The sequence below is a fragment of the Gavialis gangeticus genome, unplaced genomic scaffold, assembly GCF_001723915.1.
Source record: "Gavialis gangeticus isolate Ggan-Ray unplaced genomic scaffold, GavGan_comp1, whole genome shotgun sequence".
Classification (NCBI taxonomy): Eukaryota; Metazoa; Chordata; order Crocodylia; family Gavialidae; genus Gavialis; species Gavialis gangeticus.
Window position 1 is genome coordinate 27,430,885 of NW_017728995.1, and position 13,084 is coordinate 27,443,968.

At 44.6% G+C, this 13,084-nt stretch overlaps 2 protein-coding genes across 3 annotated transcripts in view; one reads left to right on the top strand and one right to left on the bottom strand.

Annotated features, from left to right (window-relative positions):
* The window catches only part of B3GNT5 (UDP-GlcNAc:betaGal beta-1,3-N-acetylglucosaminyltransferase 5), a 20,254-nt gene extending 15,444 nt beyond the window's left edge, over positions 1-4,810 (top strand). For both annotated transcript variants that reach the window (XM_019503362.1, XM_019503363.1), the window contains exon 2: positions 2,809-4,810. In XM_019503362.1, the coding sequence (XP_019358907.1) occupies positions 3,027-4,244 (1,218 nt within the window). In that variant the 5' untranslated portion in view covers positions 2,809-3,026 and the 3' untranslated portion in view covers positions 4,245-4,810. The remainder of the gene's footprint in view (positions 1-2,808) is intronic.
* Positions 1-13,084, bottom strand: part of MCF2L2 (MCF.2 cell line derived transforming sequence-like 2) — a 307,244-nt gene that overhangs the window by 119,869 nt on the left and 174,291 nt on the right. Inside the window, 1 exon segment of the mRNA XM_019503361.1 lies at positions 10,221-10,309. Within this exon segment, the coding sequence (XP_019358906.1) occupies positions 10,221-10,309 (89 nt within the window).

Sequence of the window (13,084 nt, forward strand, 5' to 3'; positions counted from 1 at the left end):
TTTTTTTTTTTTTTTTTTTTTGACTGCCAAAAGAAAGAGTGAGCCCAGAGGCAGGTATCTGCCTCTTCAGATGCCTACTAGCAAGGGTGATGCCTCCCCTTCAGCTTTTGGAAGAGAAGCCACTTCTGTTCCCATGTCCTTCTAGCTATCATGCTGAGAATGGGAAGGAAAGAGAAACTTTAACTTCCCTAGTTTCTGTTCTTCTCTCCATGGATGTTCATAATGCCTATTTCTCCCCCAGTGGGAAAACTTCTAGTTTTTTCTTATTGCTAAATAGTCGGTTTCATTTACTATTTTTTTTTTCTCTCTTGCCTGAAGTTCTGTCTTTTTATAGTGCTTTGTAAAGAGCTATCGAACTGGAGGACACAAACATACTAAAGGAACAGTAAGGATGCAGTCCATTTGCATTGCCACTCACAAAAAATATTCAGACTCCTAGAAATGGGGCTGGGCTTCCCTTCTTTAACAGGGAGAGCCTCTCATTTGGTAAATGGGTTGCCTCAAGCCATGGTTTCATTTAAAAACCTGTTCAATAGCTTTAAAAGCAAGTAACAACCTGTTGTCAAGAAAAATAAGTGGTGGCTTATCCTGCTCAGCTTTGTTTGGCTTTTTAAATTTCCCTCCCCTGTCCTCTGCAATGGGAGAGGGAAGTGGCTAATAACTTTGCAATTCAAAAACTGTCTTTCTCTGACAGTTGTCATGCACACCATGTTAAGGGGTGATTTTTAAGCTGCAGTTGCATCTTTTTATCCGCCAAACCTGTATGTACTTTCTCATTGTGAGGAAACGGTGTTTTTTTTGGGAATCTGAAACTTTCACATATGGGGAGAAAAAAATAGTAATGTAATATTTGGATTTCTGTTAACTGTCTGCAGCTTCTCACCTGAATTTGTTGGGTATTTTTTGCTTATTGGCCAAAACTCGAGTCAGGCTTGCAATGGGTGTGCTGTTGTGGAGAGTTGCTGAGTTCTTAACTCGGTCCCAGTGCATTGTGTAGCTTCTGTGTATCCCAAAGAAAAAAGGGTTTAAATGGACGCTACAAAAAAGCGCTGACCGTGGCGTATTCCAGAACGGCTGTCTAAGCAGCTCCACTGAATACAATCTGCCGGGCTCAGCTGCTTTGGCCCCTGCCGGCATCCAGTCCCCCCGGCCCGTCCACCAGAAGCCACGATGCAAAGCGCTCTCTGTCCGTCCCTTTCCCTTTTTGTCTATCAATCCCCTGGGATGCTGGCTTGGCCAGCTGGGACCTTGACAGCCAGGTTGCAAAATGCTGCTGCAGGGGGAAGAGCCCTCTCTCCTCTCTCTCTCTCTCTCTCTCTTGCTCCTGCCCTGAGGGAGAAGGCTCCCCTTCATGGGGAACCTCCTCGGTGCCCTGAGGGGAGTCTCCCCGGGGCTCAGGCCTGCACGGCGGCTCCAAGTGCTTCCCTCCCACCTGCCAATCGCTTTGCAATGGGCAGAAAACAGTATCTCCGGCCCCTCCTGCAGCAGCGCAGGGTTGAAGGGATTGAGCTGCCTCTACCGGGCCCCCGCAATATTCAAAGGGGGCGTGGCTCGCCGCCATCAATAGCGAGAGGGGCGTGGCCAATCCGCCTCAGCACTTGTGATCCCTGTGCCCCGCTACACGCGCCCCCTCCCTGGAAATGGCTTCCGCTGGGGGTACCGGAAGTCCCCTCGGAGCCTAGCGCGGCGTTCCCGCCTTTTTTGAGGGGGGGAGGGGCGGCGCTGCGACTCGCAGCCCCTGTCCCGCTGCTCCCCGGAGTCTGGAGGAGGAGGATGGCAGCAGCCTTCTTGTCCTGCCTGTGAGGGGGCAGAGGGATGGCAGGGCTGAGCAAAGCCTCAGACTGGAGGGGGGGGGGGGGGTGGGGGGGTGGGGAAAAACCCCAGACGGGGGGGGGGGGGGGGGGTTGGTTTGTTTTGCTTTTGTTTTTTGTTTTTGTTTTTTTTTTTTTTTTTTTGGGGGGGGGGGGGGGGGGGTTGGTTTGTTTTGCTTTTGTTTTTTGTTTTTGTTTTTTTTTTTTTTTTTTTGGGGGGGGGGGGGGGGGGGTTGGTTTGTTTTGCTTTTGTTTTTTGTTTTTGTTTTTTTTTTTTTTGGAAGGAGGGGGAAGGAGGAAGAAAGTTTGGGCATTGTTATCTCAAGAAATTCAGTCCATCTCCACCACCCAGCCTTCCTCTGCCTGAGGGACAAATTGCAGCCCCCAAATTCAGAGAAATGCAAGCATCTCTCCTGCTCTCAGTTTAGAAACCAGCTGTTGAGACCAACTAAGAAATGGCCAAAAAAAAAAAAGTCTTTCTGCAAGATTGCAGGCACATGCACTTCATTTGGCTCCAGGAGGCGGGGAATTAAAGATGGTAAAGCGTCCTCCATTGGTAGGAAACTTAATCTTATTTATTTTTGCATGGAGGGAGTGAAGTCTGGTCCCTTGGGGTTACTGTTCACTGTGGAGGTCAGGCAGGATGATGTCCCTGTTGGGCACATGTGCCTGAAAGCTTGCAGAAGATGACCAATTCTTTTTTATTCGGTTCGGACATGATACCTTTGATTAGACCAAGAGTTGTAGATTTTGGCATTTTCTTTTGGTCTCAGACCAACACGGCCACCCAGTCCAGCTCTTCAGATCTCTCTCTTCTGTTTCTCAGATGTAAGGGACCCTATCTGAGGCAGGCTGAGCCCTGTCCAATTCAATACATCTCAGATTTGACTCCTTCCACCAGAAGGGATCTTTTAAAATCTGCAGTTATGAAATAACAGTTCCTCACTAACTTCTTCTTCTTATTATTATTCTCTCCCCACCCTTCTTGCATTGACAGGCCTCTGAAGCAAAGGAGCATGTAAGAAAACCTCAGTCTGGCATTTCGTAGTGTTTTATGCCACCTAAAAATGCGGCAGAAGAGAACATCTGCTCTCCTGGTGTTGTCTTTCAAATTCTTCTGTGCTCTGTCCGTGGCGGCGAGCTGGCTTTTGAAAAAGAGATGACTTCTGCAGGCTGTATGCAGAGCTGACTTGAGGGAAGACAGCATGACTTACAATGGATGCTCATCCTGAAGGAGGAATTCTGTACACCAGAGCTGAAACAAGGACACCTTGGAGCAAGCATCAAAGGGACTCCGGCAGGATGTTTATCAGCATCAGGAAAGTCAGAAAGTTTGTGCAGTTACTTGCCACTTGCTGCATAGTAGGTCTCATGATTTTCTGGACGCCCCTTGATAATACCGTTGTGAGCCATATGAAGTCCTATTCTTACAGATACCTCATAAATAGCTACAACTTTGTGAATGACAGCCTGTCTGTTAGCAAGCACAGTTCGGACAGAGTAGCAAGGTACCCATACTTGATCAATCACAAGGAGAAATGCCAACAGCAAGATGTCCTCCTCCTATTGTTTGTAAAGACTTCTCCTGAAAACCGGCATCGGCGCAATGCGATTAGACAAACATGGGGTAATGAGAACTATGTCCATTCTCAACTGAATGCCACCATTAAAGTGGTTTTTGCTTTGGGGCAACTAAGAGATCGTACGCAGCAAGCACAAGTGCAAAGAAAACTTATCTTAGAAGACCAGAAATATAGTGACTTGATTCAGAAAGACTTCCTGGATACTTTTCACAATCTTACCCTTAAGTTACTTCTGCAGTTTAGCTGGGTGAATGCTTACTGTCCTCATGCAAAGTTTATTATGTCTGCTGATGATGACATCTTTATCCACATGCCAAACCTTGTGGCTTATCTTCAAAGTCTTGCCCAAATGGGAGTTCAAGATCTCTGGATTGGCCGTGTCCATCGTGGCTCCCCTCCCGTGCGAGATAAGTCGAGCAAATACTATGTCCCATATGAAATGTACCCATGGTCTTCATATCCTGACTACACAGCTGGGGCTGCCTATGTAATATCAAGCGATGTAGCAGCTAAAGTATATGAGGCTTCACAGACTCTTAATACAAGCCTCTATATAGATGATGTTTTCATGGGTCTCTGTGCCAATAAAATGGGAATTGTACCACAATATCATGCATTTTTTTCTGGGGAAGGGAAGGCTCCATATCATCCTTGTATTTACAACAAAATGATGACTTCTCATGGACATGTAAAAGACCTTCATCGCCTGTGGAAGCAGGCGACGGACCCCAAAGTCAAAAACTTTGCCTCTGGATTTCTTAATAGAGTGTACTGTAAACTTGTTAACATCTGGCTGCTTTGCAACCTACACTATGAGGACACATATCCTTGTTCTGCTGTATTTTCCTAATACTTGAATATCTGCATACAAGTTTACTGAGCCAAAATGGAACTACAACTCATAACAGTTATCTAAAATGTATGTAAACATGAAAGAGGGGACATTTAAAATGTGAATAGTTTTTTGGGGCCCGGGGGGGGTGGGAATCCTAATCTACATTGTTCAGGAACTTTACCAGAATAGCTCTTTATTACTGTATTAAACTTTCCATATGTCCACAATGATTTTACATCCTTTCCCTCTAGGAATTTGTCTTGCATAGAAGTCGGTTCATAAATTCATTTAATAATCTTTTTAGATGTGAAAATGTCCTGTGAAAAGTAAGTGAACTTGGCAAGTCCAGCATCGAGAAGCCTTGTTAACTGCATTCATTCTTAGGTTTTGAATGCCAGAGTGTAAACGGGCACAATGCTTCAAGGAAATGAAATGGCATGTCACTGATGCACCTGTTGAACAATTTTGACTATGATGTAGCACTTTCCAAAACAGGAAGTTAAACTCTTGGCTCTATGAAAGCAGGATGTAGTGGCACCTCTTAACAGTTTTGAGTAAAGAAAGTTGCATGTGTTTACTTTTTAAAAAATACTGAAAAGCAAAGCAAAACACTTCTAAAATCTACATGATCTTCAAAGTGGCGGTGGAGGTTAAAAGTTGTTAACATACTGTTTCTTAAATCCTGTGAGGAGATGGGGTGGTGGTGGAGAGTGTCCAAAATAGCTCCTTCAAGTGTTGTGAGGTCTGTTTTTAGATTGGGAGTGAATTTATGGGAGGATAAATTAATGGCTTCTCAGTGTTAACATACTTGTTTCAACAACAATTTTTTTTTTTTAGGTGTTGTTATTTATTTATTTATTTTTCCCCTCACTCAGTGGTATACATAAACCCTCTAATCTAACTCTCTGTAAGTACACTTCAGATAGGCTTTGGCCTTCCAGTGGCAAAAATGCTTGCCTCCTCTCCAGGTAGATGGCGTGTTTTTAATTTTCATGTAAAAAAAACAAACAAACAACAAAACCCTAATGTAAATAGCCAAAGCTATTACTGTTAGGCCAAACTTGATGCCCAAGTATTAACAAATTGGGATGTGCGAGAAGCTAAAAACGAGATTAGACTGTATAAAGAGGGATATGGTGGAAAATTACTGATGGAGATTCTTGAAGACCTTTTTAAGGTGCAGAATTGAAAGAGCAGGAAAAGCACTAAATGGTTTTGTCCAAAGCTAAAAAGTTTCAAGAACAGATCAATTTTGTGAATTAGGGAGTGTCAACAGAACCTGTAACCTCAACACCATTTTGAATGTTGCTCTTGGCTCTCTTGCATGATGAACAACATGACTGCATTTTAGTTTACAGTAAAACTCTGGACATGAGTGCTTGTAACTTGGCACCTCTTGGAACCATGTGCAAAATCCATAAAGCATGGTTTGGGGAGGAAGAATGGACAATCTGCCTCATTATTAGTCTTGAGTTCACTGTTTCAATAGTCTGCAAATTGGTGTTGTCATAGTCAGCAATTCTAATTGCTTTTTGTGTGGATGCAAACAGTATTGAACTGTATTTGATTTTGACAGTGGTATGAGTTCTTATGTGGATTGGATCAAAACAAGTATCACTTTAGAAGGCTTGAAATATGAATCCTTATTCAGCAGCAACAATACAAGCAAGGGATGGGGAAACTCTCTCTCTCTCTTGCTTAATAGCATTTGGGCTGTTGTAGAGTTATGGAGTTCTGGCTTCAGGATCTTTGTCCTTTCTTGGGAGCATGTCTGCTCCTTAGGTGCTCTTCCATCCTAGAGCTTCCCTCCATTCAGGCAAAGCTGCAACGTAGAGGCGCTAAAGACATGAACCATGATGTCGTCTAAGTTCACTCGAGCAGGTCTAGATTTAAGTTAATCTTTCAGCTGCTGAAACCTCCCTCCCAGAAGGGCAACAATGATAGGCATTTATAGAGAGGCAAGTGTAGGCAAGGCACAAGAGTTAGCTTCTCTCAGTTACTGGAACACAATTCATACTGGACTCTTTGCAGATTGTTTCCTTTCTCTTTTCATGGGGATAAAAGCCTGATGATGATCTACTAGAGTGGAGTAAAGCTGAAGGCAGTGGATTGTCTTGACAAACTGAACAGGAAAATCCTTTTGGGTTAACCCTAGCCAAACCCTAGTGTTGGGTCCATGGAGAGTGTACAGAAGAAGGTTTGGTGACTGATCAGCACTGTCTGGAAAAATACAGAAATTCCTTTCATCTCATTCTGCTGGCTAATGGTCCATAACTTAGTATCTTTAAATCTTGCAGTGCAATAGTCCAAGTTCATCCATGGTTTTTCTCATTAAGAGGTTTGTTGTTGTGTGTTCTTTACTGCACTGATTTACTGGTTTCATTTAATGGAAGCTAATGTCAAAAGGTTACAAGTTTTTTAGATCTAGATTTCTGCAAGAGATATTGATAAATGTCACTGGGAGTAAATTCACTCCAGAACACCCAGCTGGTGTAAAATTGTAAGAAGAACAGTATTCTTTTGGATGCAAGCCTCAACTTTTATAAAAGCTTCAGTTTTATTTGGGAATGGGGGTAAAGCATGCATAAGTGTCTGTAGGATTAGGGCTCAAGTTGACGCCTGTAACTTGTAACTTAACTTTGACATTTTTACCGATGGTGAAGTTAAGTTGGTTTTGAACACTTTGAAATGCATTTGTTTTACATGTTTAGCTTTAAAATGACAGTGGTGTTTGTAGTGTATTTTGTTGCAGTGTAAAGGGGGAAAATGGCTGTATACATTTTTTTGAAGGAAGACATGAAGGCACTCCTTCCAGAGAATGGAGAAGCTAGATCATTGTAACTTCTGGTTCTAAACATGCCCACCTTGATTTGGGTGCTATGTTTTAAGAGGCTTGTAAGCTCCAATGCAGGGCTGGGATGTTTTACTCGAAATACAAGCATCAGCCTGCATGGTCACTTATCAGTTAACAGTTTTGACACTTGCACAAAATGTTTAATGCTGAAATTTAGTTTTTATCTGTTTGTTGGTTTGCATCCATTTTTCTTTATTACTAATTTTTATACAAAAGCATAAATATTTATTCTTGAATTTTTTTGGCCTGTACTGTAAGATGTTTGTTTGTTTGTTTGTTTGTTGTAAACAGTTTCTGTTTTGAATAAACAGACTTTTGTGTGTGGTTTTTTTTTAAAATGGGTAAATGTTCTTTGTCTTTTTAAAAAACGTCCTCTAAAATTTTCCCCTAGTAATCTTGCTTTTTTTTTTTTTGGTGCTTTTAAACTAAATTATGGATGTACGTAGCCCTCTGAGGGCTTGACACCCTTAGTTGGCACGTGTGCACCCCCTCTTGTACCCATTCATCTGTGTCCAAACCTTAACTTTCCCCTTCAGCCATCTCCCTTGATCTGTCATTTATCTCTCACAATCCTCTTTCCCAGCCTGAGGCTCCATGCCATGTTCACCTTTTTTTCCTCTCTCTCACCATTAGATTAAATCTTTCCAGTGTTGTGACCAATATGCTCATCCCTAAAGGGGTAAGTATCTACCTAGGGGATATGAACATGGAAACAGCCTCACTTTTTTTTCTCAACTTCATTGCAAACTACTATCTGTCACCTTTTAAAGATCTGCCTGTATAATGATGTGGGCTCCAGTACAGGTTTTATCTTCATCTGCAAAGCTACATGCAGCATAGGAGATTTGCATTTCTATTTATTCTGTTAAGGGAGGGGATGGCAACTTGGAATTCAGGAAGTAACCTTATAATGTGACACTTGGCGTTATGTGTTTTTTGTGGTTGTATACATGGGGAACATAAACCAGTCAGTCTGCAATTGTAAGTGTCAGTACAGTGATCCAGTTTAATGTTTCATAAGCCAGAAAAAACAACACCTTTTAACCAGAAAAGCATTTTTAGTATTTGTAGGGGAAGAGTCTGGGTTATTTCCCATGAGAATTGTAAACCCATTAGACCAGGAATTAACAACATTTTTGCCACAGCAAGCTGCTGCCTATGGCTTGGGTGGGGGGGGGGGGGGGGGGGTGCACTGAAGGTCCTAGCCCCACACCTCCCTGGCAATAAGCAGATACTGTGAGGGTATTAGATAATAGGCACGTGCTATGATCCTGGTGCAGCAGAGACCAAATTAAACACAGCAAGCAATGGGATCCTAGGAGGAGATGCCTCTTCTGCTGCTGTGGCTAGAGTGTTCTGCCAATCCCCTAAACTGCTGCAGGCTGGATCCAGTTGCTGCAGGCTGGATCTGGCCCATGGGCCACAAGTTGCTGACCCCTGTGCCATCACACTTGTGGATGGGGATATCTAGATATACAGAATGAGTCTGCAACTACACTACAATGAGAACAGGGTGGGAGGGAAGGGGAATTAGGTCAGTTGCCTTCATTGTTATGGGCAGTAAGGGCTAAACTCTGGAAGGCACGTGCCACTCCAATCCCTTTGCGTCGCCCAGTCTGCTACTCCTGTTTTCTGCCTCCTGTCCTACTGTTGCTTGTCCCCTCCCTGATCTGCCATGTACCATGTGGCACATGTACTACAGACAGTCTCTGCACAAGTTGGCTACTCCTGATCTAGGATAAAGAGTGCAATCCTACTAGTTTGTATACTATTTCTTGCATGCTCTAAATGTGGTTTAAGGATTCATAGATTAAGGGTCGGAAGGGACCTAGTAGATCTTCTAGCCCGACCCCCTGCCAGGGCGGGAGAGCAACAAAAAACCCCAAAAAGAGAAACGGGACTCAAATGAGTCCAGCCAGGTAGGCATCCAGCCTCTTCTTAAAGACCCCCAGGGTAGGGGCCAGCACCACTTCCCTTGGAAGTTGGTTCCAGCTCCTAGCCGCCCTAACTGTGAAGTAGTTCTTGCGGATGTCCAATCTATACCTCCTCTCCATCAACTTGTGCCCATTACTCCTTGTTATGCCAGCGGGCGCTAGGGGAAACAGCGTCTCCCCCAAACCCTTCTGGTCCCCCCTAGTGAGTTTATAGACGGTCACCAGGTCCCCCCTCAGCCTTCTCTTGTGGAGGCTGAATAGGTTCAGGTCCTGCAGTCTCTCACTGTAGGGTCTGCCCTGTTGTCCCCGGATCATGCGGGTGGCCCTCCTCTGGACCCTCTCCATGTTGTCCACATCCCTCTTGAAATGGGGCGCACAGAACTGGACACAATACTCCAGCTGTGGCCTGACCAGCGTTGCATAGAGGGGGAGGATCACCTCCTTGGCTCTACTCGAGATGCACCTGTGGATGCACGACAAGGTCCGGTTAGCCCTGCCAACCATGACCTCGCATTGTCGGCCCATGTTCATCTTGGAGTCTATAATGACTCCAAGATCTCTTTCTGCCTCCGTGCTCTCAAGTAGGGAGTTCCCCATTGTGTAAGTAACATTAGTTACTTCACAGATTCAGTATCATTAAAATGAATCCTCAAGTTTTATGGCAAAGCCTGTCGGAGAAGGCAGCAGGCCAGCACTACCTGCACTAAAAAAAATAAAAAGATGCATATTGTATACATCTCCTGCATGTATGTGTGCATCTGCACACTCATCTTCTGCTATGAGGGGTTAGGCTCAAGGTTTTATCTTAATTTCTTTTCTGTATTAAACTAAACCTTTTTGCATGAATTTGCAAAGTTCATTCACTGTGTGCAGAAATAGCACTATAATGAAATCAATGTTCCCAATTCTAACTCTAAATTCAACAAATATTAAATGACTCTTATTGAACTCAACTTCTTCCTTCCAGCCTCTTTGTTCTAGTGAAAGTCTTTTGAGAGCCAAATGGTCTTTAAAGGTGGTGAGTAATTGAAGGACTTGCCTAGTAAGCAACTAAATCTGATCTTGGAGAAAATGAATGACCTTTTGCTTGGGTGGTCCTGAGAGGGAAATCCAGCAATTACTAGCTTCTATATTCTACTTCCCATGTAGCACAAAAGGAAAAAGTTATGTATGGACCGTAACAAGACGAATCGGTGTTCTTACCTTCTCCTACTGGAAAGATTCTCGTCGCTTTCACTCATCACTAAGATTCGGCTGGACCCACCTTGACTGGCTTCATGCATCACTTCAATCTGAATTTAGATAAGCACATGCACATATTAAAGACGCACAGTTGCTGTTCTCTGACTGCTTGCCTATTTTTAAATAAAAAGGTAGAACTTTAAATATCTGAGCAAATAACATGGCAATTTCAAATGTGGAACATGAATAGAATGTTATAAACGTCTGTGTTTACCTCTGAATTGTTGTACTCTTTCCTGTTTTAAGAAAACAACTACTCTTGGTACCAGGATTTCTTGGTTTCTTATGAAACTTTTATATTCTTTGATCTAATGTTTATGGATTTATGCACTTCTTATATAAGAAGCAACTCTTCAGCTACTCTACATCCAGTGCTGTATTTCATGGTTGATTAATGGGTTCTCAAACATGATGATATCATACCTTGTCTTTAATGATTTTTTTTTTTTACTTCAGTTGAATGCAGATCATCTTCAGACTTCTAAAAGAGGTATGTGTTAAGCAGTACAGTGTTCCAGCTTGCTGTTTCCCTTTGTGTCCTGGTAACTCTTACAAGAATCGCACAAAACAATTCTGTGGTGGTGCTAATTAGGATGCTACAGGTACTTTTAGATTCATAAAGTAGGACACGGCAATTCAACAGTCTTTGAGCTTTCCCCATATTGAACTGTCACTTCATCTCTTTGTAGACTTAGAGAATGAAGTCACAATGCTTTTCTATAGCACTTGGGGATGAGGTGATTATGGTGTGTGTATATTATATAATCAACTTCCGCTAAAGTCACTGTGGAATACAGTCAGGCTGTTGGAGTTTGTCCTTTCTGGTTTCTAAAGACCACTGGCCCAGACCTGCTTGTAAGTACAGGTGTAGTTTCGTGGAATTCACAGGGGTTACTTGTGAAAAGACTGTTCCTCTAGTTCAAGGGTTGGTAACATAAATTGTGGACAAAAGAGCAGCTCCCTATTGTAATTCATGGTGCTTTGGAAATGCCATGAGTTACAGTGATCTCCCCAGACCCAACAGAAGTTTGCTGTTGGGTCCTGGGGGTTGGAGAATCCAGTTGCTGGTTGAGACACAGCAGCGGGTCTCCTAACAATACTCCTCCTCCCAGCCCTGGTATGTTTTCAGAATGGAAGTGGGGGGAGGAAAGGGAGCAGATGGAGCTTGTTCTGGGGGTATCCTAGCTGGCACTGGAGGGGACAGCCCCTCCCACCCCTATCTTTTTGAGGTGGGGGAGGGCTCCAATTCACTTGCCCCACCCTCCAGCACTGGCAGGGGAAAAAAACAACCACCCCAGACTGAATCCCTCTACTCCCTGTCCCCACTTCCCATTCTGAAAACAGTCCTGTGGCTGGAAGGCTGTGCAGACGCAAGCTAGTGAAGCCACTCCATTTTGGAGCATCTTCATCTGAATCCTCATGCAACGAGTTTGGATTTTTGCAAGATTGGGCCCTTTTTTAAAGCGCTCTGCAGCCATGTACTTCTGTTTAGTCCTGGTTGTAGAGCACTTTGAGAGGTCAGGTAAGTGGTAATTTTTGCCCCATCTGTGCAGAGGTTGTTGCAGGACCCCTGGCACAGCTTTACGAGCACTCTTGGTGCTCTGACAAGGTGCCAGAGGATTAGAAAAGGGCCAGTGTCCTCCCCATATTCAAAAAAAGGGAAGAAAGAGGACCCAGGAAATTATAGGCCTGTTAGTCTTACCTTGGGCCTGGGGAAGCTCTTTGAGAAAATTATCCAGGTGCACATCTGCAAGGGGCAGGTAGGGGAGTGTATGTTTGGGGGCAGCCAACATGGGTTCATTAGCGGCAGGTCCTGTCAGACCAACCTGGTGGCCTTCTTTGACCATGTCCCAAAATCCTTGGATGCAGGTGTCATGGTGGACGTAGTCTTTCTGGACTTTAGGAAGGCCTTCAACACTGTCTCCCACCCCATTCTCATTGAATTAGGAGATTGTGGTGTTGATGCCTACACAGTCAGATGGGTCGCCAATTGGCTGGAGGGCCACACCCAGAGAGTGGTGGTGGACGGGTCACTTTCGACCTGGAGGGATGTGGGCAGTGGGGTCCCCCAGGGCTCGGTCCTGCACTGTTCAATATCTTCATCAGTGACTTGGACGAGGGGGTGAAAAGCACCCTGTTCAAACTTGCCGATGACACTAAGATGTGGGGAGGAGTGGGTATGCTGGATGAGAGGGACAGGCTGCAACAGGTTAGTGGTGGGTGGATGAGAACAGGATGGGATTCAATATTGACATGTGCTGGGTGATGCACCTGGGGAGGAAGAACCAGCACCATACCTACAGGCTGGGGAACTCCCTTCTGATCAGCGCAGAGGCAGAAAAGGATCCTGGAGTCATTATGGACTCCAAGATGAACATAGGCCGCCAATGTGGGGGCGCAGTCAGGAAGGCTAATTACACCTCACCATGCATCCTGGAGGGATGTGAGCAGTGGGGTCCAAGGAGGTGATCCTCCCCCTCTCTGTGACACTGGTCAGACCCCCGCTGGAGTACTGCATCCAGTTCTGGGCACTGTACTTCAGGAGGGATGTGGACAGCATAGAGAGGGTCCAGAGGAGGCCACTCGCATGATCAGGGGGCAGCAGGGCAGGCCCTATGGGGAGAGGCTACAGGACCTGAACCTATTCAACCCCCCACAAGAGAAGGCTGAGAGGGGATCTGGTGGCTGTCTATGAACTGGCCAAGGGAGACTAGCAGGCAATGGGAGAGTCCCTGTTCCCCTGAGCATTACTGGGAGTAACAAGGAATAATGGCCGTAAGTTGACTGAGAGTAGATTCAGATTGGACATCAGGAGACACTACTTC